Source organism: Alnus glutinosa, chromosome 4 (assembly GCF_958979055.1).
Source record: "Alnus glutinosa chromosome 4, dhAlnGlut1.1, whole genome shotgun sequence".
Classification (NCBI taxonomy): Eukaryota; Viridiplantae; Streptophyta; class Magnoliopsida; order Fagales; family Betulaceae; genus Alnus; species Alnus glutinosa.
Window position 1 is genome coordinate 29343817 of NC_084889.1, and position 26363 is coordinate 29370179.

Below are 26363 nucleotides of genomic sequence, written 5' to 3' on the forward strand. Positions count from 1 at the left end.
TAGAATTAAAGAAACGTTGGTCGCCTTAAATTAAAAAAGATCATGAGGGTGATAGTCTTGGCATGAGGTCTTGGAAGTGGATGTGCATAGCATTATAGATCACATGCCTTGACTTTCTTGTCTTTTATTGTTAATACTAGAGAAAAATAAATAAATAAATAATAATCAATTTAAAACACAAAATACTCAAAACTAGAGAGTAAAAGTTGATGGGTTTAACCTCTTTAATTAAATGGGTCGGGTTAGAATTGACTTATATAGTCTTTTACCCATATCTCGACACAATCTAAACATGCACAAATTGCCACCCTTAATTGACAATTAGCTTTAACATCACCATACCAACACTAAAGAATTGTCATCATATCCCCAAATGATTAATGTTTGTTTTTGTTAAGTATTAATTAAAAGAATTAGTTTAATATTTCCAATCCGTTTAAACTTATGATCCTAAGTTTGAACCTTAATTTTATAATTTTCCAAATATTCCATATATTAGCTCGATCTCATTGACATTTATACACTATTTTCTATCCACTTAAAATTTGAAGATAGATGATTATCCAACAGTTTTTGATCAATATATATCAGCTGCCAGACGTTCTTTGTTATATATATGATTCATTTATAGCTGTAAGATAATCAACTACTAATTAATTATTCTATGTCCATTGTTCAAGAAGGTGGCGAGCATGCCTTAAAAACATTCAATATATATATATATACACCAAATAGTATCCACCAAAACTAAAAGCAGCGTAAGATTCGATCAATTTCTTGGTTTGCATCAGACAAAACCAGATGAATACGTACAGTTGAACGGTCGTGATAATTGGGACAACCTGGGTGGATGAGTATATGTATGACCAAACATGCATGGATGATCTTTCGTTTAGCCAATGAATAATACTAGTTTATAATTTCTTATAATTTTAACAATTTTTTTTTAAAACTAATTATCGGATCTGTTTTTCTACACGTGGGTCCTACATATCTAATAATTGATTTTTTTTTTTAATATATTTTGGTGGGGCATTCATTTTTAATGTTCTGTTATGATCAAACATCCCTGATCACCGGTGGAGAATAGCATCCACCTGTAGAGCTGAATAAAGGAAGAGGTGTCCGTTTTATTCTCGTCGTTTTACAATAATGACGCGTAATCTAAGGGTTGAGGTTGTTTTTATAGAAATTACGTAAATTTCTTGTCGCTTTCTTCTGAACGGCGATGTCCTTACAAAGTTCTTTTTCAATTAACGTTGTTTAGTTTATAAACGACAAGAAAATTTTAAAAAAAATTGCAGTTTAATTAAAGGACGATAACTAATTAAACGACATTAGATGAGATTTGTAGTTGCGTAACATTAAAAGACGATAAAATAAAAAAGAAGTATAATAAATAAATTCACGTCGTTTAAAGAAAGGGAAATGCCTTTAGATAAGAAGCTAAGTATGCATGCAAAAAGAGAAATTAAGGTGATATATCTATGCTCGTATAGTGTAAAGTCGTTGATAAAGAATTTGGCCTTACAAGCAGTATTTGATAAAAAATTTGGCTAAAGTCATCATGGTAGTATAGGTGTGGACTATGTTCCTAGAGAAAAGATTCATGCACAACAATTGCACAGCTGTTTATAAATACATGGAGTGTGACTCGTGTGGTGGGACGTAGGTCTACAAAAGTGCACAACAAATTGTACAATTGTTGTGCACCAATCAGCTCTCATATTCCGAACTATGAAGATTTATGTTGTTCACTTGAAATATACTGAGACGAGCATATGATAAAGGGTACAGTGAGATAAAGGAGTGATAACAGTGCGCGCATGTGGGGCCATACCAGAATCTGACGCTGATTTATAGGTTTTACGTGTAAGAGTTGGCATAGGGCGAAATTTTAGTATCAAAGTAAAGCATGTCTAACTAAAAATCCTATCAATTACTATTATAGTTTGCTCAAGTGGGAGATGAAGGTTTATGTGGGATGATCACAATATAATTGTGTCTACCCCTACATATACAATTGAGTCTTGATATACAGGGGACATGAAACCATCTCCTTGCCCTTATCTTTTTGTTAAACAAGTAACTTTTAATGCAAAAGTGTCATTTGATGTGATATCAAAAGATACTTTTGCATTAAAAGTCATTTGTTTGATAAAAAGAGGGGGTAAAGTGTCCTCCATAAATCATTTCCCTATACAATTATCTCTCATGGGTGAAAGGTTTCCATGAGAGGTATCCCTTGGTAAGGAATAGAGATAACCCTTCAAAAAGTTTTGCCTCTTGATTGAGATGTAACACTTGGAAGACTATTCCAAGAGTTATCCCTTGCCATGAATATAACAACATGAGCATATTTGTTATAAGGTCATAATCACATTGGCAATAATGTTGTTTTTTTTTTTTTTTTTTTTCTATTTTTTTTTATTTGAAGTCTTACTTATTTTGAACTTGTAGAATAATTTTGAATAATATAATTTGATCATATTTTGGTTCATTTGGATTTTTTGTTTTTTTAGAATCGGGAATTAAAAAAAAAAAAAAAGAAGCTATCGAGCTCGATAGGGGCTCGTCATGTTTTATTTGCTACGTTCAAACTTAGGAAGGAAATCTTGAGCCAAGTTCAAACAAAGGTTCCAAGCTAAGCTTGAGTTTGAGCCGAGTTTAAACACCTATATGAGTCTGCCGACTTGATTCCGAAATGCAAAACTCGAATACAACCCTAGTGAGAACGACATAAACAAAAAACTATTACATTGCCATGAGAGAATATAATCCTCATTACCACGAGAGAATGACTATTTCAAGATTATTTCATTCTACATTAATTCTTCTATTTTCAATAAAAACTATTCATGTTCCTAATGGAATAGCCATTCCGCGTACAAAATGCAGCCTAAGAGTGATTATTTTAATGGTTACCAAACATAAATTTAGTGGATATTGTATTTTTAACGAAAAAGAAAAAGTATTTAACTCATTTTAACCAATTTATAATTAATATTTCTAAGTCAATAAAGAACTTCGACTCATTTAATAGACATTATTACCACAAAGGTGATCAACATATAATATGTTTCAAATCAAGAAAAATTACTATCTAATTCAAAAGAAAGAAAGAAAGAATCCTTAACCTCACAATTCACTCCCTTTTTGTTTATCATGGGTGAGAAATACCACTTGATTAGAGTGTGATGGTATACAATTTTGATAGTATTGAGTACCCAGAGTAGGTTGAATAAAAAATCTATTCTTTTTTTTCATAACACTCTTTCATTTCTTTCTTTTGTTTTATCTTTTCAAAATAAAAACATTAGCAAACAATCAAAAATACAAAACACTCAAAAACTACTTTCAAATAATTTAGTGCTTGGTCGGATAATACATTAATAATATGAAAACAGATTCTTCCATATTAGGTATGCAAAATTAAGCCTCTTTATATCCAACCTTTGGTGAGTTACATGATCAAAAAGGTCGAGCAGATTGTTCATCTATAGGTGGGAAAATTTATTATTAGCACAAGTGAAGGGAGTAGAATAAAAAGGGATTTTGAAAATGAAAAAACAAGCAATTGAACAGGGGCATGGCCTGAACACTGAATGTGAACAGAGCAATCTCTCCTTTTACAACCTACCATGAATTTATTCTTTGTAACCTAAGAATGCAGTCAGTAATCCTTATTATATACATGAATTAGAAGGTCTATGAAATCACTAAAACACATTCCACAAAAGATGCTATGTGAGCATGAGAAAAAAGGGAGAGAAAATTACATATCTTGAGGCCTCACATCCCGCCCTGATTTACGCTTTCTTCGACTGTTCATCCGTTCCCTGCAATTCAGCTAGTGTTGGCAGCCCTATATCATCCACATCATCTTTACCATGCCTTTGGGTAGGAAGATTATCCACTGGTAGCAGGGATGGGGTCATATGTGGAGGGCGCTGAGAAAGAATGTTCTCATGAGTTTCACCACCGCCATTGCCACCGCCACCCCCAGAACTTGCTGCTTGTTCTGCAAATCAAGAGCACACATCACATTTTGACGGGTCGTTGGTTTGCTGCTTGTGGGATACAATAAAAGCTCTGATAAATGGTTGGAAAACAATTACCACCACCCTCAAAAGGGACGAATACAATCTCTACATCCTCGTTTATCTGTGGGGCTGGGTCCATAGCCCGGAATTGCGACATAGCATCCACATACTCTGAGTTAGTGCAAAACTTAAAGCGAAGTCCACTTAGGGGCCCAACTGGGTTCTGAGCCTGGAATTGCGTTACAAAATCCACAAACTCTGAGTTTGTGCATAAGGTTAAGCTAACTTTATTTGGGGGCCCAACGGCTGAAGCTGCAGAAGAATCATCCTTCAAAGAAAAATAATAACGAGTGTAAAAGTGGGAAATATCTTTATTACTTCAATGGTGAAGGTTCAAACCAGCATTATGACTACTTTTTACACAATTGATTGCTCTACTGCAAGATACAAACCAGCAAGACCATAAAAAAAACATGCAGAGCTAATCATAACATAACACTAATGTCGTGGAAGTAGAACCAATAAACCACAAAATGTGAGACGATATACAGAACTACCAGAAATAGGACAATACTCCAACATTCAGGGCACCATAACTTACAAATCAGAGCAGTTTGATACTACTATAACAGCAATGTTAAACTATAAATTTTTTACTAGATTAGAGCAAAACACAATCCGTCATAACCATAGGGATTCAATTATTAAGGACACCTTTCACTTAGGTACTAGATTCATGAATGCCAAGAGAAAAAGAAAATAAACTTCAGCAAGTGCTAGTACCACTTCAATTACCTCTATGTTAAAATTTGCATAAAATATTAACAATATAACTATGGGTTTCTAAAGAGGAGGGGGTATGGGGTTTAGGGGGTTGAGCAAGCTATATCTCAAACTACGATAGCCTTTTATAACATACTCAACACTTGAGCATTCCCAGCTCTAATTTTTGAGAAGCAATAAGCTGTTTGAATTCCTAGTTTTTGGCAGAATAAATGAACATGGTTTGCCCAAGGCGTGGTGATATAGTTCTAATTGAACATTTGTTGCTACTCCAAATATTGTTGAAAAAATTAGATTCAGTGCTTCATTAGATTTCCCTAACGCCAAGGCACATCTCACAGAATGGCAACCAAAAACAGAACACAAACCAATGCCTAAGTTGAATGCGAACAAACAGTTACCCCCTGTTTGGTTATCTTCAGTTAAGCCACATACGTATAGGCTCAATTAGGTGGAAGACGCTGGTTTCTCAGGCACAACAAAGTAAAAAAAACCAAGATTCACATTTTCTTTTCATTTCTACTATTTCTCTGCAACTAAACAGATATCAAGGATATATATAGTTTTTCATACAATGAAACAAAAACAATCTCAAAATAATAAATAATAACGAAAAAAAAATCAAGAATATAAAAAATAAGGAATAGATATTTACCTCCTGTTGTGCAAGAATGTAATAAAGGAGAAGCGAGTAAGAAAATACTTCAATAAAGATCCATCCAACATCCCCACCGTAAACCTAAACAAAAAAAATCACATTATAATCCATACAAAACCCAGAAAACCCAGAAGTTTTTTTGCTTCCGAAAAAACAATGAGCATAGGGAAACCAGAAACAAACCCACATTGAGAAGCTCTCTGACCTTTTCTTTAACCAATTCCTCGGAAAATCCCACGGGGCGTTTGCCGCGTTTTGATTCAAGCGCTGCATCCATACCGGTATTACCCCTCTGCAAGTTGCATTAAAGAAAAACAAAGAGAAAGCGTGAGAATATAAGAGAAAGTAGCACAAGAAAGTGTGTAAACAAAAAAAAACAAGAAAACAGATAAAGAAAAAGTTTGAGAAAATGGTTGAAGGAGATGAAAAATTGCTAGCGGAAGGTGATCCCCGTTCCCCCACAAAATGTGAGAAAAATCTGAAGAAAATGTGAGACAATAGGGAAAGGAAAAAAAAAATATGGGAAAGATCAGTGAGACACAGAGAAAATGGCGCATGGGAATGTGGGTGTCAAGAATAGATAACAAGAATTAAAGAAAATTTGGGAAAATGGGTTGATACAATGTGGGCTTCAAGAATTAAGAAAAGAAAATGTGAGAACACGGTTCAAAGAAGATGGAAAGTGAGAGAAAGTGAGAGAAAATGGGTGGGAAAAAAGTTTGAACCTTTTTTGCACGTCCTTCCATTGGGCTCTCTGCTTCTCTCTCTCTCTTCAACTTTTCCGGCGTCTTCATTTATTTTCGCTCCAACACAAGAGGAATCAATAGAAATAATATACTTTCTTTTTATCTTCTCTAAAGTAAAATAGTAATGTATATATACCACTTATAAGTGCTGAGATAGGCTAGCTAGCGTCAATCAACCGATGACACGTGTTATTTTTAATAAAAAGATATAAATAATTTTTTAACAAAAAAAAAAAAAAAAAACAAAAGAAAGAAAGAAGAAGAAGCAAAAGAGTGACCTGTGAGTCACCCCAAAGGTGGCCTAGGTTAGTGCGTGGCAACCTCCTATTAGATTTAGGGGTGGCTTGCGAGCCGGCCACCCCTTTTCCTTTTTCTCTTTTTTTTTTTTTTAAAAAAAAATTAATATTTTTGGTTTTATATATATATATATATTTAACTAAGAATGACAATTGTCTTCATTTTATTAGTGCTAACGTTGCACTTAACGGAATCCATCAAATGTTTAAAAAAATATGTCCTATGTGTTGGATCCTTGACTCCAGTGCCAAAAGTTATTTATTTATTTGCATATCCTAGAAACCTTACTTTGAAACGACAGGAAATAATTTGTAATTTAGGCCAACCATATAGACTGATTTTTCATTTTTCTCTTCTTTTTACCTTAAATGTGACGTGATTTTTAAATTTACTATTGGATCAAAATTTAATAGTGATCCATCTCCAATTTAGTAAGAGACATTAGTCTTACATATAACATTACTCATAGTCAAATAAAAAAATACTACACTCTTTTACTTATTGTCGAAGAAAAAAAAAAAAAACTCATCATTCACTCTTGTGACTTTTAAAATCACCATTGGATTAAAATCTAATAATAATTTTAAAAGCGATGTAAAAAAGTGTGAGAGTATAATTGTATGTAGCATCACTCACTAAAATAAATCAAGAATTTTTCTAGTTGAATAGGTACTAAATCTATTTATTTCATGAGTAAGAATCATATAAAACAAGAATTCAAGAATACAAGACAAAAGACTCAATAAAGCAAACTCCAAAAAACCCTATTAAAAGATGCTAACAGCATCCAGCTCAACTCATTATAGTCAATACCACTTGCTAGTAGAACAACTAATTTTCAATTATGTTCTCAAATTAGCTTTAAATCCACCAACCACCTATGAAAAAAGGAGTGTTGGAAGCCATAAGTATAGTAGTATATGTCAACGTCGCACGTACGCCAGATGTTACGAACATGTGATGTGAACCGCTTTACCTGACTTATTGTAGAGGTTTTTCGTTTTTAGTTAGCGAATAAGCTCAACAAGGTAAATATTAAAAGATAAGGGGATCGATATTTAATTCACTTCGAGTGATGCCTCCGACGACTCTTTTCCTTATCGAGTGGTTAGAAAAATTCTTATATATTGCTTTCCTTTGAGGGTGTATCCAACGACTAGAGCAAGTTTGAAATATTAAACAACATTGTGTTGGAGAGCTGGTGAGAGAGAGAGAGAGAGAGAGAGAGAGAGAGAGAGAGAGAGATGAAGATGGTACTAAATCAGTAGGCGACGTGTCACAATCTTAGTGGGCCGACAGGTTAATATTTTCAGATAATATGGTTTAGGGTAGGAGGCCACGGGCCCACGGCCATCCAAATCTTTCAAGGCTTTGCCCCACAAAGAATGAGCCGCCAAATTAAGAAGCAAAATACACGTGACCTTTAGGCTTATTATATTCACTCATCTCTCTCTCTCTCTCTCTCTTTTTTCTTTCTTTTTTTCTTTTTTTTTTTTCTTTTTTTTTTCTCTAATTAAATATGCTCATCTCTCTTTAATCACATTGCTTATAGCCTTATACCATCCAATTATTTTTATGTGATTAGTTTTTATTACTAATTTAAAGGAAAAGTAAATGAATGTAATTAATTAAAATAATTGAGTATACCACCTCATCGATCTCGGTGTATTTTGGGATTGTAATTTTTTACTATTTGACTGTTTGAATTTTATAAAAGTTTCAACTATGAGAAGGGTGGTTAATTGATAATTCCTTAATTTATGTAATAACAAGATAGATATCTTCGTCCCCGTTTTAACTTTGATAATATGGTATTAATTTATCTTCTATATGCTTATATCGATTCTTAATCCACTTATATATATTTTTCTACAAACTCGCATTCAAATTATATGCTATCTCGCTCTCTCCATCGAATAATGCTATAATTATGACTTTTATCCTCCTTTTGTCGATTAAATGTGATGTGATTTTTAAACTCACGTGCATTCTTGACTTTTATCCTCTTTTCATCCCATTTTATTAGGTTGGCGTAAAAAAGATGATAATTGTAAAAAAGATTATAATTGGTACTTCTTCGGATAAAAATTGGACAAAAAATAAGACGGAATGACTTATTTGTTTAATGCTAAAAACTTAGATTGTTAATTGTTAAAATAAAAAAACTTTTGTCTTTATCTGTCACAAATGATGAAAATTACACATCAGTCGTCAATTAATTTATGTATTTCTTCTTGGAGAAGCCATTTTTTGTGTATTAAGGAACAAGAAATCGAGTGGTAATTAAAAGCAACATGGAATCTAAACATATATATCACTTGTAGCAAAGCAGCATCCATAAGGTTGTCTGGTAAGGTTTTCTCGCAAATATAAACATGTAATAAATAGTGGATGATATTGTTAAAATTATCCATGTTATTGTTAAAGTATTGATTAAATGATTATATTTAATTCTTTTTATTAGTTTAAGCTTTTAAGATAATATGTGATTTAACATGGTATCAGAATCAAATGTCATGAGTTTGAACCCAGTTCAACCCTAATTCTACAATTCACCTCCCATTTTAGCTAAATATTCCATGTGTTAGGACTCACATATTAAAAGCGTAAGCTTTTAAAACAGTGGTAATTTAACATTAATGGTGATCTTTGTTCAAATAGAAACATACTGATTATCAATAATATACATGTGGTATATATAATATGAAATTCAAATTAAGTATTTGTGTCAATTTAACTCATTTGTATTATAAACATGTTGAAATAGATTGAAGCATGCTATGTTTTGTGTCAAGCCAGCCAACACAATATGTTTATTAAACGAGTTATGTGAGTCATGTCGTTTAGTTAAACAGGTTATGTCATGATTGGAGGGTTTGATACAATTAATTAAATGGGTTGTATTCGTGTCGACCCATATAGTCGTATAATCATGACTAGACACAACACAAACCCAAATTGGAACCCCTGCTTTTTTGGTTTCTAGTTTCTTCCTATGGGTTAATTGCCTGTGTATTGTTATGGTTACTACTGGTTAGGCAGCCGTGTTTTCCCATGTTAGCTGATTGTGTTTTCGATGTGTCCTTACTGTTGCGCTAGGTAGGAGTGAAAATGCGGATGCGTTTATTAGCAATATTCGTATCCGCATAATGCGGTTATCACTTTTAGGTATCTGCATGATACAGTTACTATTTGCATATGCGCGGTTATTGTGCAATTACTATTCGCTATTCACATATGAGATAATTGGCGTTTTGGGCCTTGAAATTGTAATTCCTGCTTCTAGTAAATACAAAAAGGTTTTATCTATTGTGAACACTATTATTCATATTACACTTACTAATCATTTTGCCATGAAACTTTTATCTCATGTATGATTTAGCTTCCGGCATCATCTATTTATAGTTGGTAAAGGGAAAAATATTGAAAAAACACTATCCGCATATGAGGTAACACCAAAATGACATTTTTAGTTAATGTATATATATATATATATATAGATAAAGGGTATTTTCCTCATACCCTAAAATTGGTATCCGCATACGTGTATATATAGTGATTTTTGCTACATACGTAGCTGCATTCGCATATGCGGATAACGAATGTTAGCTCTTAATTATTATCGGTCCGCATTTTCACCCCTAGTGGTAAGAGTAAGCTATTTATATGTTCGTTTTGTTTCATTATTATATTATCATTAAAAAAATAATAATTAAAAAAAAAAAATATATGATAACGTACGATTCCATTAACAAAAGCAATTGCTTCTAAAACTTTTTAAGGACACGTCCTTTCCATAGGTCTAATTTGCCAATTAGTGGGTGATCAGTGATTTCTGTTAATTGTTGGGTCAATAAAAAAAAATTAAAAAAAATAAAATAAAATAAAAAAGAGAAAAAAGAAAAAAGAAAAAGCTTCGAAAACTAACATTTTTAGCTTGTGGAGGAATTGATTAGTTTAAGAGACACGTTTTCATTAATTCATTAATTACCACTAATTAAGAGAAGTCATAGATTATATTGTTGAGAGAGAGAGAGAGAGAGAGAGAGAGAACATTTCTAAGAGCGCCATTTTAATGGTTGTTTTATGAGAAATTTAACTTGAGAGAAAACTCTATTGGGTGGTTATAAGTCCTATGATCAAGCATGTATACTTCATCCTCAGAGACTGCATGAGAGTGGAAGTTAATTGGTTCAAGTTATTGTCTGTTATGATATTATATTAAATCAATACCACTTATATATCCCAAAAGATTAATCTGATAAGAAGAGGTAATCAATTTAATGATTTATATCCTAACAGATAGAACTCAAGTAACTAAAATTTAAGGAATGTCTACCCTTAAAATACTATATATGCCATTAGAGAAATTAAAATATCGAGAAAGGTTAATTTGTAAAGCGGTCAGTACTACATCTATATATCTTAATAATTATCACTTCAAAATGACTAATCAAGTTATAATTGAAGCTTCATAAAATCAGTTATAAAGTCCAATTTCACGTGATAAAAAGCTAATGTAAGAATTAGCATCGATCTATAAGTACCAAACCAAATTAAACGACATACCCAAGCCTTGATAAGTAAGTCTTTAACATAGAAAGGATAATGATAATTAAGTAAGTGCATGTATAAGTTTTTAACATAAAATTGCAGACACTAGGCAAAATTATGATCAAGCCTTGACATAAAAGTAATTTATGCACTTGAAGATAAATATATATATAGCTAGCACCACTTGGTTATAATATAGTTTCAGGAAATCAAAATCCTTTAAATTAAACTTTCACTCTTGGAATAAAATCTACACACATAAGAAGGTGCATGCCATTAATGGGACAATTTGTTTGACATAGAACAACCTTAAATAAGAGGTCAACAATGTCCTCAATTAGATCGAACATGCAGAAACCAAACTTTACATCCAACAACCTTAATTAGTTAGGAGGCCAGTCAACAATGTGTTTTCGAGGCATGCATGTATGGTAACCAAATTAAAGGCATTTGAACACCGATCTCCATTTCATGTTCTTTTCCTTTTTCACTAGTTTGTTCATTAATGTACTACGAGCTACCGTGATGTCTACATTAATTAGGCCTTTAGATGAATATATATATATATATGCTCTCAAATGCAAGTGCATGGTCACTTCTCGATATGGCAGTAAAAATAGAAATATTTCTTTGTATTTTAACGTTAATCTCGTGTACATCTCTGTTGAGTTGATATACTCCATCCACCATTGATAAATTTTTTTTTTTTCTTTTTAATTCAGGATAGATGAAACATGCCAACTCAATGAAAATATACTCGAAATAGACACCAGAATACAAAAAATAATTTCTCCAGTAAAAATCATCATTGAATGCTACATGTCTTTTTATTTATTATTTCATTTAATAGAAATTTTCATTGTTACATCAAGGAGTAAACAATAAAAAGTATATGTACCACTCCTCATATATATACATACATCGATCAAACTTCGTGTAGCGAGGAGATCAAAGAAGAAGAGGAGAAGAATTATCTCATGATGTATTTAAGGGCAAAGGTAGAAAATAAATATGCATGTATATATATATATATATATATATAATATATATACTCTTCCGTTTAGATTCATATCCACTTCAAGAGAATCAAAGAACTTTCCTCCAGTATGTCTTATACCAACAGTAATTTCACAAACAGCTTCAGCTTTTCCGAGTATATATATATATATATATATATATATATATATATATATATCCCTACATGCTACATGTCTCCTTAAATATAGTCTGTCTGTCAATGCAGTAGCAACATGCATCTAGGTGATCAGGTAGTAATTAGTTAGAAGACGTACGTATATGCAAGTGATTCCTTTCTTTTCTTTGTTTTTTAATACAGTATGTGTCATCTATCATCATTCAGACACCACAACCGTATACTAATTAAGAACTTCCAGTAACAGACAAGAAATCTATGAATGGAACACCAGCCTTGTTCTGCTGTTCCGTTTCTTCTTGGTTCACCTCCTCATCATCTCTTCTCGCATTATCTATCACTTCGCTACCATTAGACTCTGTATTTACTTGCAGAAAATCATAAAACTCAACCGGCTGCTTCTTTTCTGCAATTACAACATGAACAAGAATACTATTAGTAGACCGTTATACAACTGCAACACAATTGGATAACGTAGCTATAAAAATTAATTCTTATTGATTAAAAACTGGTTTTCCCTGCCACGTCTTCCTAGTTATATCACAGTCTATTTTATATTCAGAGCCTAGATACTATGAATTTTGATGTTTACCTTCGAGCATAGTGATACAAGGACTTAGATCTTGAGAGAACCACTCTTTGGGAAATTGGGGAGAGTTATATGTGAAAGGGTAGGCATATCTTTCACGGAATTTGTCAACAAAGGGAGTAAGGTTTCTTGTCTCACAGTTGATGATCTGGACGTCTTGAACTTTTAAAGAAGAAGTCTTTTGCTCGTTCATTAATGTCTGAGCAGCTCTTTTGGCATAAAGCTTAGATCTTTCTCTGCATCTCCGTGCCATGATCACATGCCAATGGTTCTTCACTGCATTATCAGTGCGACCAGGGAAAAGCCTTGCTATTACAGCCCATCTATTCCCATGGATCCGGTGAGAAGCCAAAAGTCGCTCCTCTTCCTCCTCTGTAAAAGGGTTTCTATTGATCCTTGGATCCAACTGATTGAACCATCTCAACCTACAGCTCTTCCCTGATCAAATTCATTACTTTATGTGTCAGTTAAAGCTAGCTGCAATTATAGTACTTTAGAGAGCACCAGCAGATAATAATATTCACAATAAACAAGAAAATAGATCGACTCTCATAGATCATTTTGCTCTCTCGTTCCATGTGAAAATCAAAGACAGAACGATGAGAGAAAAGTATACAGGAGAGCTATTAGGAATCGAAGCTAGACTGGCGTTAGACGATCGCTCTAATACCAAACATTTAATTTAATTTATATTCTAACAATCATGTTCTTTTTACAACAAACCCTAGTTAGCTAGCTAGCATGTTTTGACAAACAATTAAAAAAGAAAAATCACAGATTAGCTAGATAGATTGATTTTATTTGGTCTCTCTCACCTGATCTTCCTTGGAGCTTTTCAGCTATGGCGTTCCAGTTATGGGGTCCATAGCGTTCCACCAACTCCCGGAGCTTCTCATCTTCAGCAGGCCTCCAGTGGCCTCTGGTGCACATCTTATATATATATATATATCTTCTAATAACAATAAAAGAATAAATACGCTTTAAAGAATAATAACAGCTAGCAGAGATCGATGATCAAACCCTAGCTAGCTAGCTATTTATATAACTCAAGGATGATCGAGTTAATCCTCTTTCCTTGCCTGTTCTTCTTCTTCTTCTTCTTCTTCTTTCTGATCGACAAAAATAACCAGAGAGAGAGAAAGCAATGAAGACAAAGAGAAAGAAAGGGGTCCAAGAGAATATATGGTGGGGGATGGAGACGAGAAAGTGGTTTTCCGTTAGAGAGTTGGAGGGTTTGGACAGACCCTGCACCTGCGATTGATGCAACGTCTCGGCTAACAAACGCCTTACAAGTAATCACATATGGATAGATATATATACATATATACATATGCATATATACATGTCATGAGAGAGAGAGAGAGAGAGAAAGAGTGGTTGCTTGGTGGTGTGAATTTGGTTCTGCTTTCAACGTCTCTCCAAGTTTCTAACCTACAACTTCTACTTATAACCCACCTCGCTTACTCCTTTTATTTTATAAAAATTTTCTCGCGAACCAAAAAGAAATTTACACTCTATATATATATAAATCAGGTAAAAACGTACGGAAATGCTGTAAACCAGTCTTGTACACTTTCTTTAACGATCGAGTAAGTACTGCTTGCCTTTAGATGCAAACAGAAAGCTACGCTGTCCCTAACCCTAATCCAAAATCCTTATCTAAAACAAGAATTTTTAACTATAATAATTAATAACAATAAATTAAAATAAAATAAAAATAAATAAAAAAGGTGGCTGGGTTTGGTAATATTGTTGTCATACTTGTGATGTTGTACATATATATGGCTGTTTTTAAGGTCTTGATCACCTTTCAGACCTAACTAACAAATTAGCTTAGAAAGCTGATCACAACTGCACGTGGAGATTCGGACACCTTTCCTCTTGCTTCAAAACTCTTTTGAGTCAAACATCTGGTCTCCCCGTAGGTGTGTAGTTGCTGTTATATAAAATTTAAAATTACGGCCATATCCTATACCTAGCTAGCTAGCCCTATTATATTGTTTAACCCCGAAAAACTACACTTACTCCCTCAAATCTATTACCGCGCAGCTTGTAATTAATTAATGTCTCCTCAATATTTTAATTTTGGGAAAACGTCACTTACTATACCACCCTTGATCTTTTGGTTGGCCATGCATGTTTTCAATGTAGAACGAGGGATGCTAAACATCCAAACATTTTTTTTCTAGAATTTAGTTCCAACATGATGTGTTACAATCTCATGAGATTTATCATTTTAAAAAATATGACACAATCTCATAGGATTGTGGCACGTCAGGTTGGAACTAAATTTTAGAAAAAAATGTTGGGATGTCAAGGATTTCTTATACACAATCCATGCCGAGGCTTGGCTTCTGAACTGTAGCTACCTCGTACAGCTCTTCCTAATTATTAAAGGGTGGTTCACAATTAGAAGAGGCGAGTCTTCTAAAACTAAAAAGAAAGAATCAATGGCGATACAATTAGTCATTGGACAAGAAAAGCCCAACATCCCTGCGCTTATCTCATTGATCAAATCAAACCCGAATTCATTTATTTTTCTGGTATATAATCGGATTGGGAAAATTCCAATTCTCCTTCTTCGATTTGTGCCTGGCTTTCCCACGAGGACATTAAAGAATTCAAAGAAAACTAAGTAACTTCACTTGCCCAGTTCCGATTTCCTACTGAACTTGACCTGTCTTCGATTGCCATGCTGGGCTTTTTGCTCCTTAATCAATTTTATAATCATACCCTTAAACTTTAAAAAGTGTCAATTTAGGATTATTATCTTTTAATTTTTTGTAATGTCAATCATATCGTCTAAATTTAACGTTAAATGAAAACAGTTGATGAGTAAAATGTTCCTTATATCCTTAAGATGGTTATAAAATTACAAAAATACCTTGATTTAATAATTAAAAGTTATTTTAAAAATAAATAAAGTTTGACCCACGGCGGGTCACAAACCTGACCCCCCGTGGGTCACAAACGTGATCGTCATGGGTCACATTTTTCCAATTTTTTTAAAAGGGAGGGGTATTTTGGGGATTTCACTTGCCCTCGTCTTTCATTCATTATATGTATATATGATTTGTTGATGACAAATCAAGCTCTAAAAAGCCTATTTATTGATGATGAACTATATCTATCATTCATTATATATGTGTCATGAAGTGCTAGCCACATTTATATATATTATGTCTCTTAAAAACATTACTTACAATTAATTGAGCATCTTCAAATCACTCTTATATAAGTCAGTTCTGCTAATTAAGATCTGAAATCTCTGAAAACTCTAGCTGAAGGTGCATGAACTAGCTAGTCATGAGGGTACGTGTGGTGTCCATTTAGTGCATGAAGTGGAATATGCACGGAGAGAGGTGAAAAGGATTCCCAACGTTCATAAATTAAAGTAGCTATAGTAGCTAGGAATCGAAGTAGTATATATACAATATTCTCTCACTGGGCCTCTCTAGAAAAAGAACATCTGTACAGCTTCGTTTCTTAATTTAGATGATGCTTATATATATATATACAAAATCAGAATTAATTTTTTATCGAGATGTAAGGGTCAAAGCATTAATTAATGAGCTGTTACTTCTAATTTTGATGGAGGCCAAACCAAATTTTAATTAATGAGCTGTTACTTCTAATTTTGATGGAGGCCAAACCAAATTATATATATATATATATATATATATATATATATATGTATATAAATTTTTTTGGAAACTTAATTTCACCAGTACTTTTACAATTTCTCCCTCTAAAATTTTAGAACTCTTGTTACGGAATAATACCGATTCTGCCCAATGGGCCATCATCTTGGCCCATTAAGACCAACAGCAAATTGTTGAAGCTGTCATGTCCAGAGTCGGTAATTTGCCGACTCTGCATACAGATCAAGGACGGTTAAAAACTGACCTTATGGTGACCACGAAGGATATCCCACGATCACATGGTAACTATTATTATGGAAGGTGCCCCCCACGATCTGGAGCCGATTGAGAACCGGTTTTAGATTGTAGAGTACGAACCACGACTCCACGATCTCAAGCCTGTTAAAGACCGACTTGGCAACGAACGTGGAGTATGTACGACAATCACACAATCCAAGTAGCCAACAAACGCTCTGGATCTGGCACGTGGTCCAATGGGAAAACCGAACCACCCTCAACATTCCATATATAAATACCTCACAACTAGACAGGTAAATGGATTGAATTGCTCATTGTGATTAAGAGTGATATACACTTAAGATAATACTAACAAAAGTATCGGAGTGGGATTGTCGGGTTCCCCCGACGCAGCTTTTAATTTTGCAAGATAGATACACGCTTTCTGAGGGTTCAACAACTACCATACCAGAATCTGTTCTAACAACTCTCGATCAATTTAGTATATTCAACTTTCAAATTTTTGCAATCTCATCTCTCTTATCAGGGTTTGAGGTTAAATCAGATAGGCAAATGGTAAAATGATCGACCTTTAATTATACATCTGTAAACTTTATAAAATTAAAAAATTACCCATAAATTATAATTAATTTATTTTCAAAAAATGATGGTAATTTGAAAAGAAAAAAAATTACTGGCGTCATCCATTAGGATTTAATTGAAAACCCTAATGAAGGGGGTAAGAGAGTTGCAAAAATGATGAAAATTGAGAGTTAAAAGAATTATTGTTTTTTCTAACTATACATAAATGCATGCGTTGAATAATAACGGAGAAAAACGACAAATCATGTTGCCGGTGAATTTTCTGGTTATTGTTTTGCCAAGTTCGTTGGTTTACGGTTTTTTGGTGGAGAATATATATATGGGGGAAAAAGACAAAGTATGAAAACAAACTTAGGAACCAAACAAGGGGCCATGGCCTCCCTCGGCCCCATGCATATACTTCCGTACGTCTCTTTTTGTGTATATATATATATATATATATATATATATATATATATATATATATATATTTCTTTTTCTTTTTTTTAAGTAATTTTTCAAACGGTTAAATTGCAAAAAAGAGAAATTTATCACTAGATCGAAAACTACCGATCTTCAGGAGATTGGAAATACTCTGATGATTAAATCAGTATAGTGTTTAAGAAAAAAATTTGAAACGAAAAAAAAATGTTATAAACATTAATTATTAGGAGAGAGAGCGTAATACCTGATTTGGAGGTGGTGACCCCTTTTAATTATATTTGAGCTAGGCTCCTCAAAGACGGTTCCTAGATATTTGTGATCATGCGGCGAGTTTATAGCCTTCTGATTACTTTTCATGATGAGGCTGACTGAGTGAGCCTTAGGCATATTTATTGTAGCAACACACACGAAGGCGAAGCTACCTGGTGTCTTGGGGGTTTCCCCTCCCCCCCCCCAAGCATCATGTTTTTTCCAAATTTTCTTTTAAAAATATTCTTATAATCCTTTGAAAATTAAATTATTAAATTGACATGTACGTGTTTCTAAAGCATGTGAGAAGCACATGCCATTAAAAAAATATGTGCTTAATTCTTAATGTTATGGGACACGTATCACTTTATTATACTGGTTTATAGCTAATTTCTATTTAATTTCAAATGCTAATTCCGTCCTTGCAGACACACGGACGCGTGTGTGTGTATATATATATATATATATAGGTTTTAAATTTTTTGATTGCCACAAAGTATATTTTACGTAAATTTTATATATATATTTGGAGAATATTTCAGTGGAATCCGTTAAGGAGACGATTTTTCTACTTGTGATGATCTCCAGGAGGAACAAAAATAATTAAATTAGTATGGGTAAATGGTTGAAATAATTAATCATGAACGGCCCAAATTCTGCCGTGTTATATATCCTTCAGGTTAAAAACCTACAAAATTTCTTTCTTTTCATTACCCACTAAAACACCATCACCCTCGATCATTATCCTTAATTACCGTCACTACTGCTAGTCTTCTACCACCATCACTGCTGTGGCGGCTGATCCTACCTTTTGGCTGCTTTCGGAATAACCTAACCATCCTATAATGACCATAGAAGTGTTTCAGATAACCACAAACTTTGGCCACATGCATAGATGGTTCGGTCATTCCTAATAGCCGGCCAGTTTGGAATGGACGAAAGCGATCCACCCACGTACGTAGCCACATTGGGTGGTTCGGCCATCTCCAAAAGCTTACACGTACATCATTGTTCCTTCTCTCTCTCTTACAGGAAAATTAGGTTAAAAGATATTATTTATCTTTATGTATATCTTATATATATTGGTTCAAGATAGGTAAGTGTATAAAAAGACAAAAAAATCCACTACGACTATACCCTCGAAGATAAAATTCTTGGTTCCGCTAGTACATTCAGCTGGTAATATTAAATCATTACTTATCTTAAAAGTTTAAACTGATAGAAATATATAAATTTAATTATTTAATCAACACTTTAATACTCCCCCTCACGTGTGGCCTCAAATGTCTTTTTAATAGGTGAGGCCGTCTAACACGTGTAATATTTAATTAAAATGAGAGATGAATTAATGAAAAAAAAAAACAAGGTTCGAACCCGGTCAGGACCTCTGCTCTGATACCATATTATATTATCACTTATCCCAAAAGCTTTGAAATATGTAAAGCTTAAGTTTCAAAGAATACGTAAATTTAATCATTTAATCAAATTTTAATAGGTAGAAACATAAAAATTGAAATACGAAAGTTGGTGTGGCTGTGTTCCTTTTTTTTTTATTCTTTTTTTTTTATTATTTTTTTTTTTTTTTCTGGTCTGAATGTGGCTGTGTACATATAGTTTCATTTTGTGTCTGAGAATTTCATGAAGCCTTTTTCTCCCTCACCTCCAGTAACTGAAATCACACAATGCTGTATAAATACATTAATGAAGTTTAATTCAAGTAAAAACTTATTGTCATTACTCTTTGCCAAGAATTTATTAACTTATACGTTTTACTTGAAATGAAGAGGTTCAGATGTCAACGCAGAGGCACATTTCTATTGATTAGGTTTATTTGTAGCAACTATCGGTATAATATGAGTTTTAGGGTAACTGTAAGGGGACATTTGTATTGTTATGAGTCCCTTATTGGTCTGAGTTTGTTTATGACTGTAACTATGTTACCCTTTGGGTGTTTAATGAAATGTTTACATCTTCCCTTCAAAAAAAAAAAAAAAAGAGTATTGTGTTCCTTCTATCTGTCCCAAATCCTTCTCGATCTTATCTGCACTTTCTTTGGACCTCAAAAGAAGTTGGGCAGAAAGGCAAAGGAGTTTTAAAGCCCTAAAATGTTAGCACCACACTGGTAACAATATGATTGATACTGATGTAGCACACATGATGGTTTCCGTCAAAATGTTGGACGGAAGTTAGGTCAAGTGAGCTATTTGTGTTTTTTATTATTACGTACCCTAGGGAGTTTTTAGTTACTTTCTAAACTATAAAAAGCTATTTGCAATTCAGTGAAACCATATGGATTGATCGATGTTACATATTTTTTAAAAAATTTAAAGAGTAATGCTTAGTAGACTGTTATACGACTATAGTACAACTAGAATAATGTGACAATAAAAATCAATTATTGATGATTTTCTTTTTTTTTTTACAAGTGTTAATCCAATGACTGATTTTACTGCCGGCCACATACATCTTCTATAAGAGTACTCGATCTTATACCCGTATGGCGTTTACTAGATAACAATATCACTCTAATTTAAAATGAGAAACCCAGTATCCAAGCATCCCCTAATTAATTAAGAAGACAGTTTGGCAATATTTAATGGGGGACATGGGTCTTCATTTGACCGTTGGCCTAACATTCTCCAATAGGAGAAATTGCTTGCTAAAAAAGTGAGGGAAATCCCTCACCAACCATATGATATGCCCTGCCTAAGAGATTGCTAACTTGCCGCTGCTCGATCTCTCAACTGCATGTTTTTCTTCAGTTATAAACATCTCTCTCTCCCTCCTAACCTCTGACCTTCGAGAAACAACAATTGTCATCCTCTGAAAAATGGATCTACCTACGTAAACAAACAAACCAAAAATCTCTTCTCTCTCTCTCTCTCTCTCTCTCTCTCTCTCTCTCGGATGAATGCAAACAGTGGATCGGAATATCCTGGATTCTTAACATTTTCACAGATTATTGGTTCTAATATATATTTTGGTATATATATATATATATGACCACAATCCTGAAGGGAAGGCCAAGTTTGATTGTTCACCAGCTTTACCTACTTCTGGGCATGATCAGTGATTATATTGACCAAAAGAGTTAGTTTGTTCGTACGGGGAACTTCAAGTACTAGTTCTCTTACATTTGCATGTTTTTTAAGAATATTAATTATCATATATACCACATTTCTCCTTGAAGCTGTCTCTCCTAACAAGGAAAACAACCTTCACGTACACAAACAAAAACACCAAAAGATGATCGATAACCCAATACACAAGGTATATATATATATAAAAACTTCAACCCGGCCATTGAAGTATATCCTTGGCCAGTCGCTCACCAAAACACTCCCTAAGATAAGATTTTGGCTCCAATTATTTGCTAGTCAATACGGATCATCTAATCATCAATTTTACAAAAATACATATGTACATGTAATTGGAGAGAATTAATGTTGTTATGAAGATCGATCTACTAGTGGAAAACTTGAATGCGTGTAATCATCCCACCAGTGGAAATATCAACTATATATATATATATATATATATATATTGACTATTGTACTTGTAGTTGCATCTTATAAAAATGAAAGAAAGTTATCAAGCATATATGAGTAGAGACACGCACGGGTGCGCTCACACACGCATACTTCATTCTTAAAATATTAATTAAATGATTAAAGTGATTATTTTTTATCAGCTTGAGATTTTGATAATTTAATATGGTATCAAAATTAACAGAGGTTTTGAATTCAAACCTTGTTTCCAACCTCTCATTTCAATTAAATATTACATAAATAGCCCAACTACCAACGACCCCTTTTAGAAAGGCCACTTGACGGAATCACCCAAAAGGTCGACGGTCCAACAATTAAGTTAAGGTCCCTATTGGGCCGACAAACGACAAGGCCCTCAAGATCGCTACCGAAATGGCCTAGCAAGGACCCGAATACACCATTTTCTCAAGTACGCCCTCCCGCAGTGTATCGGGCGCATTGCCAACTCCCGTAACAACTTATGCAAGTTGTACGCATTCACCCCCAAGCATCCCCCCAAATAAATTTAGGGGCCTAAGGAAATCTCAACATCGAGCCCTAAAACCCTAGAAGGGATGAGGGGGACGGGGGCCTATATTATATTAGAGACCAGTGGATACCCCCTCAGGCGCGCATGTCTCCTTTTTCACCCTACCCTTACCTATTCAAGTTATCCTCTCCATCACCTATTAACTTGAGCGTCATAGGGTTCCGCCGAGTGCACCATCGGCCACCCTCTAATTCCCTTCTTTTTCTTAATTTCTTGTAGTTCCTCCCTAGAGAGTAGTATGTAGTCATTGTATCAATATTACACATGCTGAGTCTTACTTATTAAAAAATAAAATTATAAAATATTAATTAAATAATTAAATTAATCATTTCCTATTCCCCCTTTAACTTTATTTGGGGACAAGCAGAAGATGTTTTCCATAATTAATTTCTGTTATTTTCTGCTTTAGGAAGTGGCCACATTCTTGTATGCCCTTCTTGGTTCAAGTCACCTGATTTGACGCATAGTCATCTCATTTGGGATAAAAGTTTTTCTTCTGGGTCCGCCCATCTAACCTTCCCAACTATAAAACCACCGAAAGCAAACTTGTAAACCTTTTGAAGGGGCTACTTTTGCTTCTGAGCTTGACCCGAGAAACCCTGATCACCATTTTTCTCCTTCTGCAGACCTCATTTCAGTTATATTTTCAATGTTTCATCGCTTATTGTTTCCAAAATGTCAAGGCCATCTCTTTCACCACTCTATATCTTGACGTACTTCTCTTTTAGAATATAAATAATATTTTCTTTTAAAAAATAAGAACAGAAAAAGAATATTTAAAACATGCTAGCCTCAGCTCGTTGAGTGCAACTCACTTTTGGGCTTGTAGTTGTGGGTATTAGGTAGAAGACAGGGATGTAAGTGTCATTGTTTGGCGAATATACATTCCTTTAAATGCATTTTTGTACTAACCTTGATGGAATATAGCACCTTTATCTTGTATAATAGAAACTGGATGCCTTTTATTATATGCCACAGGATCTAGCTATCTCTTTCGCTTTAAACAGGGAAAAACATTGGATATCTCATTTGATAATGTTTTCATAACTACATGTAAGTTTTAAGTTTATCATATGAAAAATACGTTTAAAGTTGATATGTCCGCAACCTCTCTCTCCTATTCAGTTTCGACAGTGCCGTTTCTTTCTTTCCGGCCACTTCTCCAGTGTTGTGTGTTAGAATATATATTTCATATTACGTTGGTTTATTTTCTTTTATATATATATATATATATATATATATATATATTTCCTATTTAGGTTTGATTGTAATCGAATCTAGAGATTTAATTACAATTTTATATTTTCCTTTATTCTATTTCTTTGTAAGGTTTATTTCTGTTATGTTAGAATATTTATATTATTTAAATTAGGTTTATCGATATTTACCTTATTTAGTATAGGGTATTTTGCTCACTACTCATTGTCTTTTTATAAATAAGGAGTTATATTAAAACAGTTTATGGGCCGGTCCTTCAATTCGTACTCTGTCAAGGGGTGTTCTTTGGCTGTTTCCCACATGATACACTGCAATAAGAGAGGAAATCATGCAAAAGAGCTTGTCAGAGTGTGCCGGCACGCGACAGCTTTGATGCCTAAGGCTTCGTTTGGTTTGCGAAATGAGTATTTTATTGAGAAATGGAATAGTTATTACTAAGAATAAAAGAGAGTAGAATAAAATGGTTATGCCTACTTTTCAATTTGGTGACAACTCATATACTTTAACTGGAATCGAATCAAAATTACTAAAAAAAAAACCCCACATTTTTATTTTTTTTTAAAAAAAAAAAAACAAAAAACAAAAAAACTTGAAAAACTAGTGGGTGGCCGACCACCCATTGGGGTGTTTGGCCAGCCACCCCCGAGGGACTCTGGGGGTGGTCACAGCCACCCCCGAAGCCCATCGGTGGTGGCCAGACCACCCCCAATGAAAATCAGGGGTGGCCTGTGCCACCCCCAAATGCTCCAGGGGTGGTGCGACCACCGCCGACTCCATATGTGGGGTGGTTGGCCAACCACTGGGTCATGGGTTTTGTATTTTATTTTTTTAAAAAAAAAAATTGAGAGAAAATAGAAAATAACAAGTAGTTTTTTCTAGAAAATGTAGTCTATTCCTATAAGAATAACTATTCCTCTCATTTTTTAGAGGAATAGTTATTTCCATTTGAATAACTATTCCAATTAATAGATCCCTACCAAACAAAATAATGATTATTCCATAGAAATAGTCATTACATTCTAGGAGTCTATTCTGCGAACCAAACGAGGCCTAAGTGAGATGATGATCTAAGAAATAAAGTTTTAGGAAAGTATAGTGTTCTTGTGTGTGTGATAAAAAGTTATCAGAATCCTTTACCTTTCTCTCTCTTTCCCTTTTATACCTTGCCTAACCTTGACGGTGATGATGTCCTATCTGTCTCTTCCTTCCTCTTTCTTCAGGCAGCTAGTCTTCTCCTGTTCCTTTCTTGTTTACATTTCATGGCTGAAGCATCTAGTCTTGCATTCATTAGCCGTCAAATTAGCCGTTGTTTTCACGTCTACTCAATTCCTCTTTCGTTTTATGCTCTCGGGGCTCTAGGGGATTGGTTAGTGGAACGGTTTTAGCGATCGAGGAGCCTGGTGATACGTTAACACGGTTGACAACTAGCAGTTTCCCGCACCTGTTGCTATCGTTGTTGCCTCCTACGATGTGGTTATTGCTTCCTCCTAAAGCAAGTGATGCCTTCCCTTGGCTTGAGGTCGATCTACTACCTACCGGTAGGCGGGGGCCCTTCGTATATGGGCTTATGGATGTGGGCCGTAACTGCCAGGCCCATGTCCTAACAAGTTATGTAATATTGTTTAACATAATAAATAAACAAGATGTAACTCATACGTCTTTCTCCGCTTCCGCTCTCTTTCTCTCTTCTCTTTCATATTATTTTATTTTGTGTTTTATATATATATATATATGGTATCAGAGTTATTCTTCATGGTTTTCTATGTTGTGTAAGAAACAAATAGCTATTGCAGCTGTCAATAAGTTATGTTTGTTAACGTGTTCTGAAGAGTGTTTTCTGTTTGAAAAAGTATTGTGACGTGACATAAATGTGTAAATTGTTTTTTTTGTGTTTTTAGGATTATTTTATGTCTTGAGTTGTTTGTTAATGTATATCTTTTGAGTAAGAAATCAAAAGACATTTGATAGATAACACTTTTCCCTTCCCCTTTTTGTTTTCTCTTTTCAAAACAAAAACATTAACAAACAACCCAAAACACAAAGAGAAATGCTACACACACTCTCTCACTCCTACACTCCGATCCCTGACGTTGCGTTTAAAATAACCATTGGATAAGCCACGTCAAAAAGTGTGGGAGTGGAAGTGTGTGTAGCATTACTCAAACAACAAAACACGTACTCTGCACTGTCACATCAGCTAGAATACTTTTTCAAACAGAAAACACTATCTAAAAAGCATTAACAAGCAGGGCAAAAACCTTAACAAACACAACCCAACTTGTTTTTTTATATTGATCTATATATATATATATACACAGAACTAGCTCACAGTATACGTGTTGTATCGGACTTGTAGTTGAAGAAAACCTTTTGCTTCATAGTATTATTATAAGTAGGATATTCTATCAATAATAGCATGAGGAACAAATGCACTCAAACCCATTTCTTTCGCCTCAAGTGTAGAATGTAGCACTTAATTAGCACACAAAGTCCAAAATGATTGCAACCTGTTGTCGTGTCCAAACTTGACTGATGGAGAGCAGCTTAATCAATAATCCTTCCTTATAACAACCCAATAAAGAGAGAATCATGGAGAAAAAAGGGCACCAAGAATCTTCAAAATTACTCAAGAGTGCCGCTCGCTGCATTAATCAGTGAAAGAAGAAGGCCGGCCGGCCACTAAAGATGATGACATACTCAGTCTCCAATCACAGATTTCCATGATAGGAGTGCGAATTGTCGGGTTCCGTGCCACGGTGGATTCCACAAACCCTAGAATCATTCTAAATTTGCTGCGTGTAGACGAAGGAATACCCTGCAAGTCAACCGGTTCCCTCGCCATCTCCGATTTTGATGCTATCTCAGTCAAACCACCAATGATATATGCCAACAACAAAATGGACGGCTGCTGCCACTGAAATCGAAGCTTCTCCTTTGGAAATTAATTACTTGACACAGATTGATGCATCGATACCTATACTATATATATATATAATATCCTAACAAGTACTGCTTGCTACAAGTTTTCAATGGGAGGACCTAACTTGTTTTTTGGATGATACTTGTAGCCTAGCTAGCCAATGGATTGTGCA

At 34.1% G+C, this 26363-nt stretch overlaps 2 protein-coding genes across 3 annotated transcripts; both read right to left on the reverse strand.

The window, feature by feature from the left end:
- Positions 1-3503: 3503 nt before the first annotated feature.
- Positions 3504-6318, reverse strand: LOC133867302 (uncharacterized). Of its 2 annotated transcripts, none has more exons than XM_062304030.1 (5): positions 6210-6318; positions 5690-5776; positions 5482-5565; positions 4119-4371; positions 3504-4021 (listed from the first exon to the last, which is right to left on the reverse strand). In XM_062304030.1, exons 1-5 carry the CDS (start codon positions 6276-6278, stop codon positions 3810-3812), a joined length of 705 nt encoding a protein of 234 aa, XP_062160014.1. In that variant the 5' UTR covers positions 6279-6318; the 3' UTR covers positions 3504-3809. The 2 variants fall into 2 exon arrangements, with proteins under 2 accessions (XP_062160014.1, XP_062160013.1); XM_062304029.1 differs by having other exon boundaries at positions 5672-5776.
- Positions 6319-12224: 5906 nt separating this feature from the next.
- LOC133866722 (transcription factor MYB52) lies at positions 12225-14206 on the reverse strand. The gene is made up of 3 exons (XM_062303344.1): positions 13639-14206; positions 12827-13261; positions 12225-12640 (listed from the first exon to the last, which is right to left on the reverse strand). Exons 1-3 carry the CDS (start codon positions 13751-13753, stop codon positions 12462-12464), a joined length of 729 nt encoding a protein of 242 aa, XP_062159328.1. The 5' UTR covers positions 13754-14206; the 3' UTR covers positions 12225-12461.
- Positions 14207-26363: the final 12157 nt, after the last annotated feature.

Bases quoted from the DNA above. Each gene is read 5' to 3' on its own strand.
- LOC133867302 (XM_062304029.1), bottom strand. From the start codon at position 6,278: ATGAAGACGCCGGAAAAGTTGAAGAGAGAGAGAGAAGCAGAGAGCCCA. The intron at 4,372-5,481 runs GTAAATATCTAT...TTTTCTTTGAAG, and splicing joins ACATTCTTGCACAACAGGAG to GATGATTCTTCTGCAGCTTC. The intron at 4,022-4,118 runs GTAATTGTTTTC...CTTGATTTGCAG, and splicing joins CGTCCCTTTTGAGGGTGGTG to AACAAGCAGCAAGTTCTGGG.
- LOC133866722 (XM_062303344.1), bottom strand. From the start codon at position 13,753: ATGTGCACCAGAGGCCACTGGAGGCCTGCTGAAGATGAGAAGCTCCGG. The intron at 13,262-13,638 runs GTGAGAGAGACC...GAATTTGATCAG, and splicing joins AAAGCTCCAAGGAAGATCAG to GGAAGAGCTGTAGGTTGAGA. The intron at 12,641-12,826 runs GTAAACATCAAA...TTGTAATTGCAG, and splicing joins TTGTATCACTATGCTCGAAG to AAAAGAAGCAGCCGGTTGAG.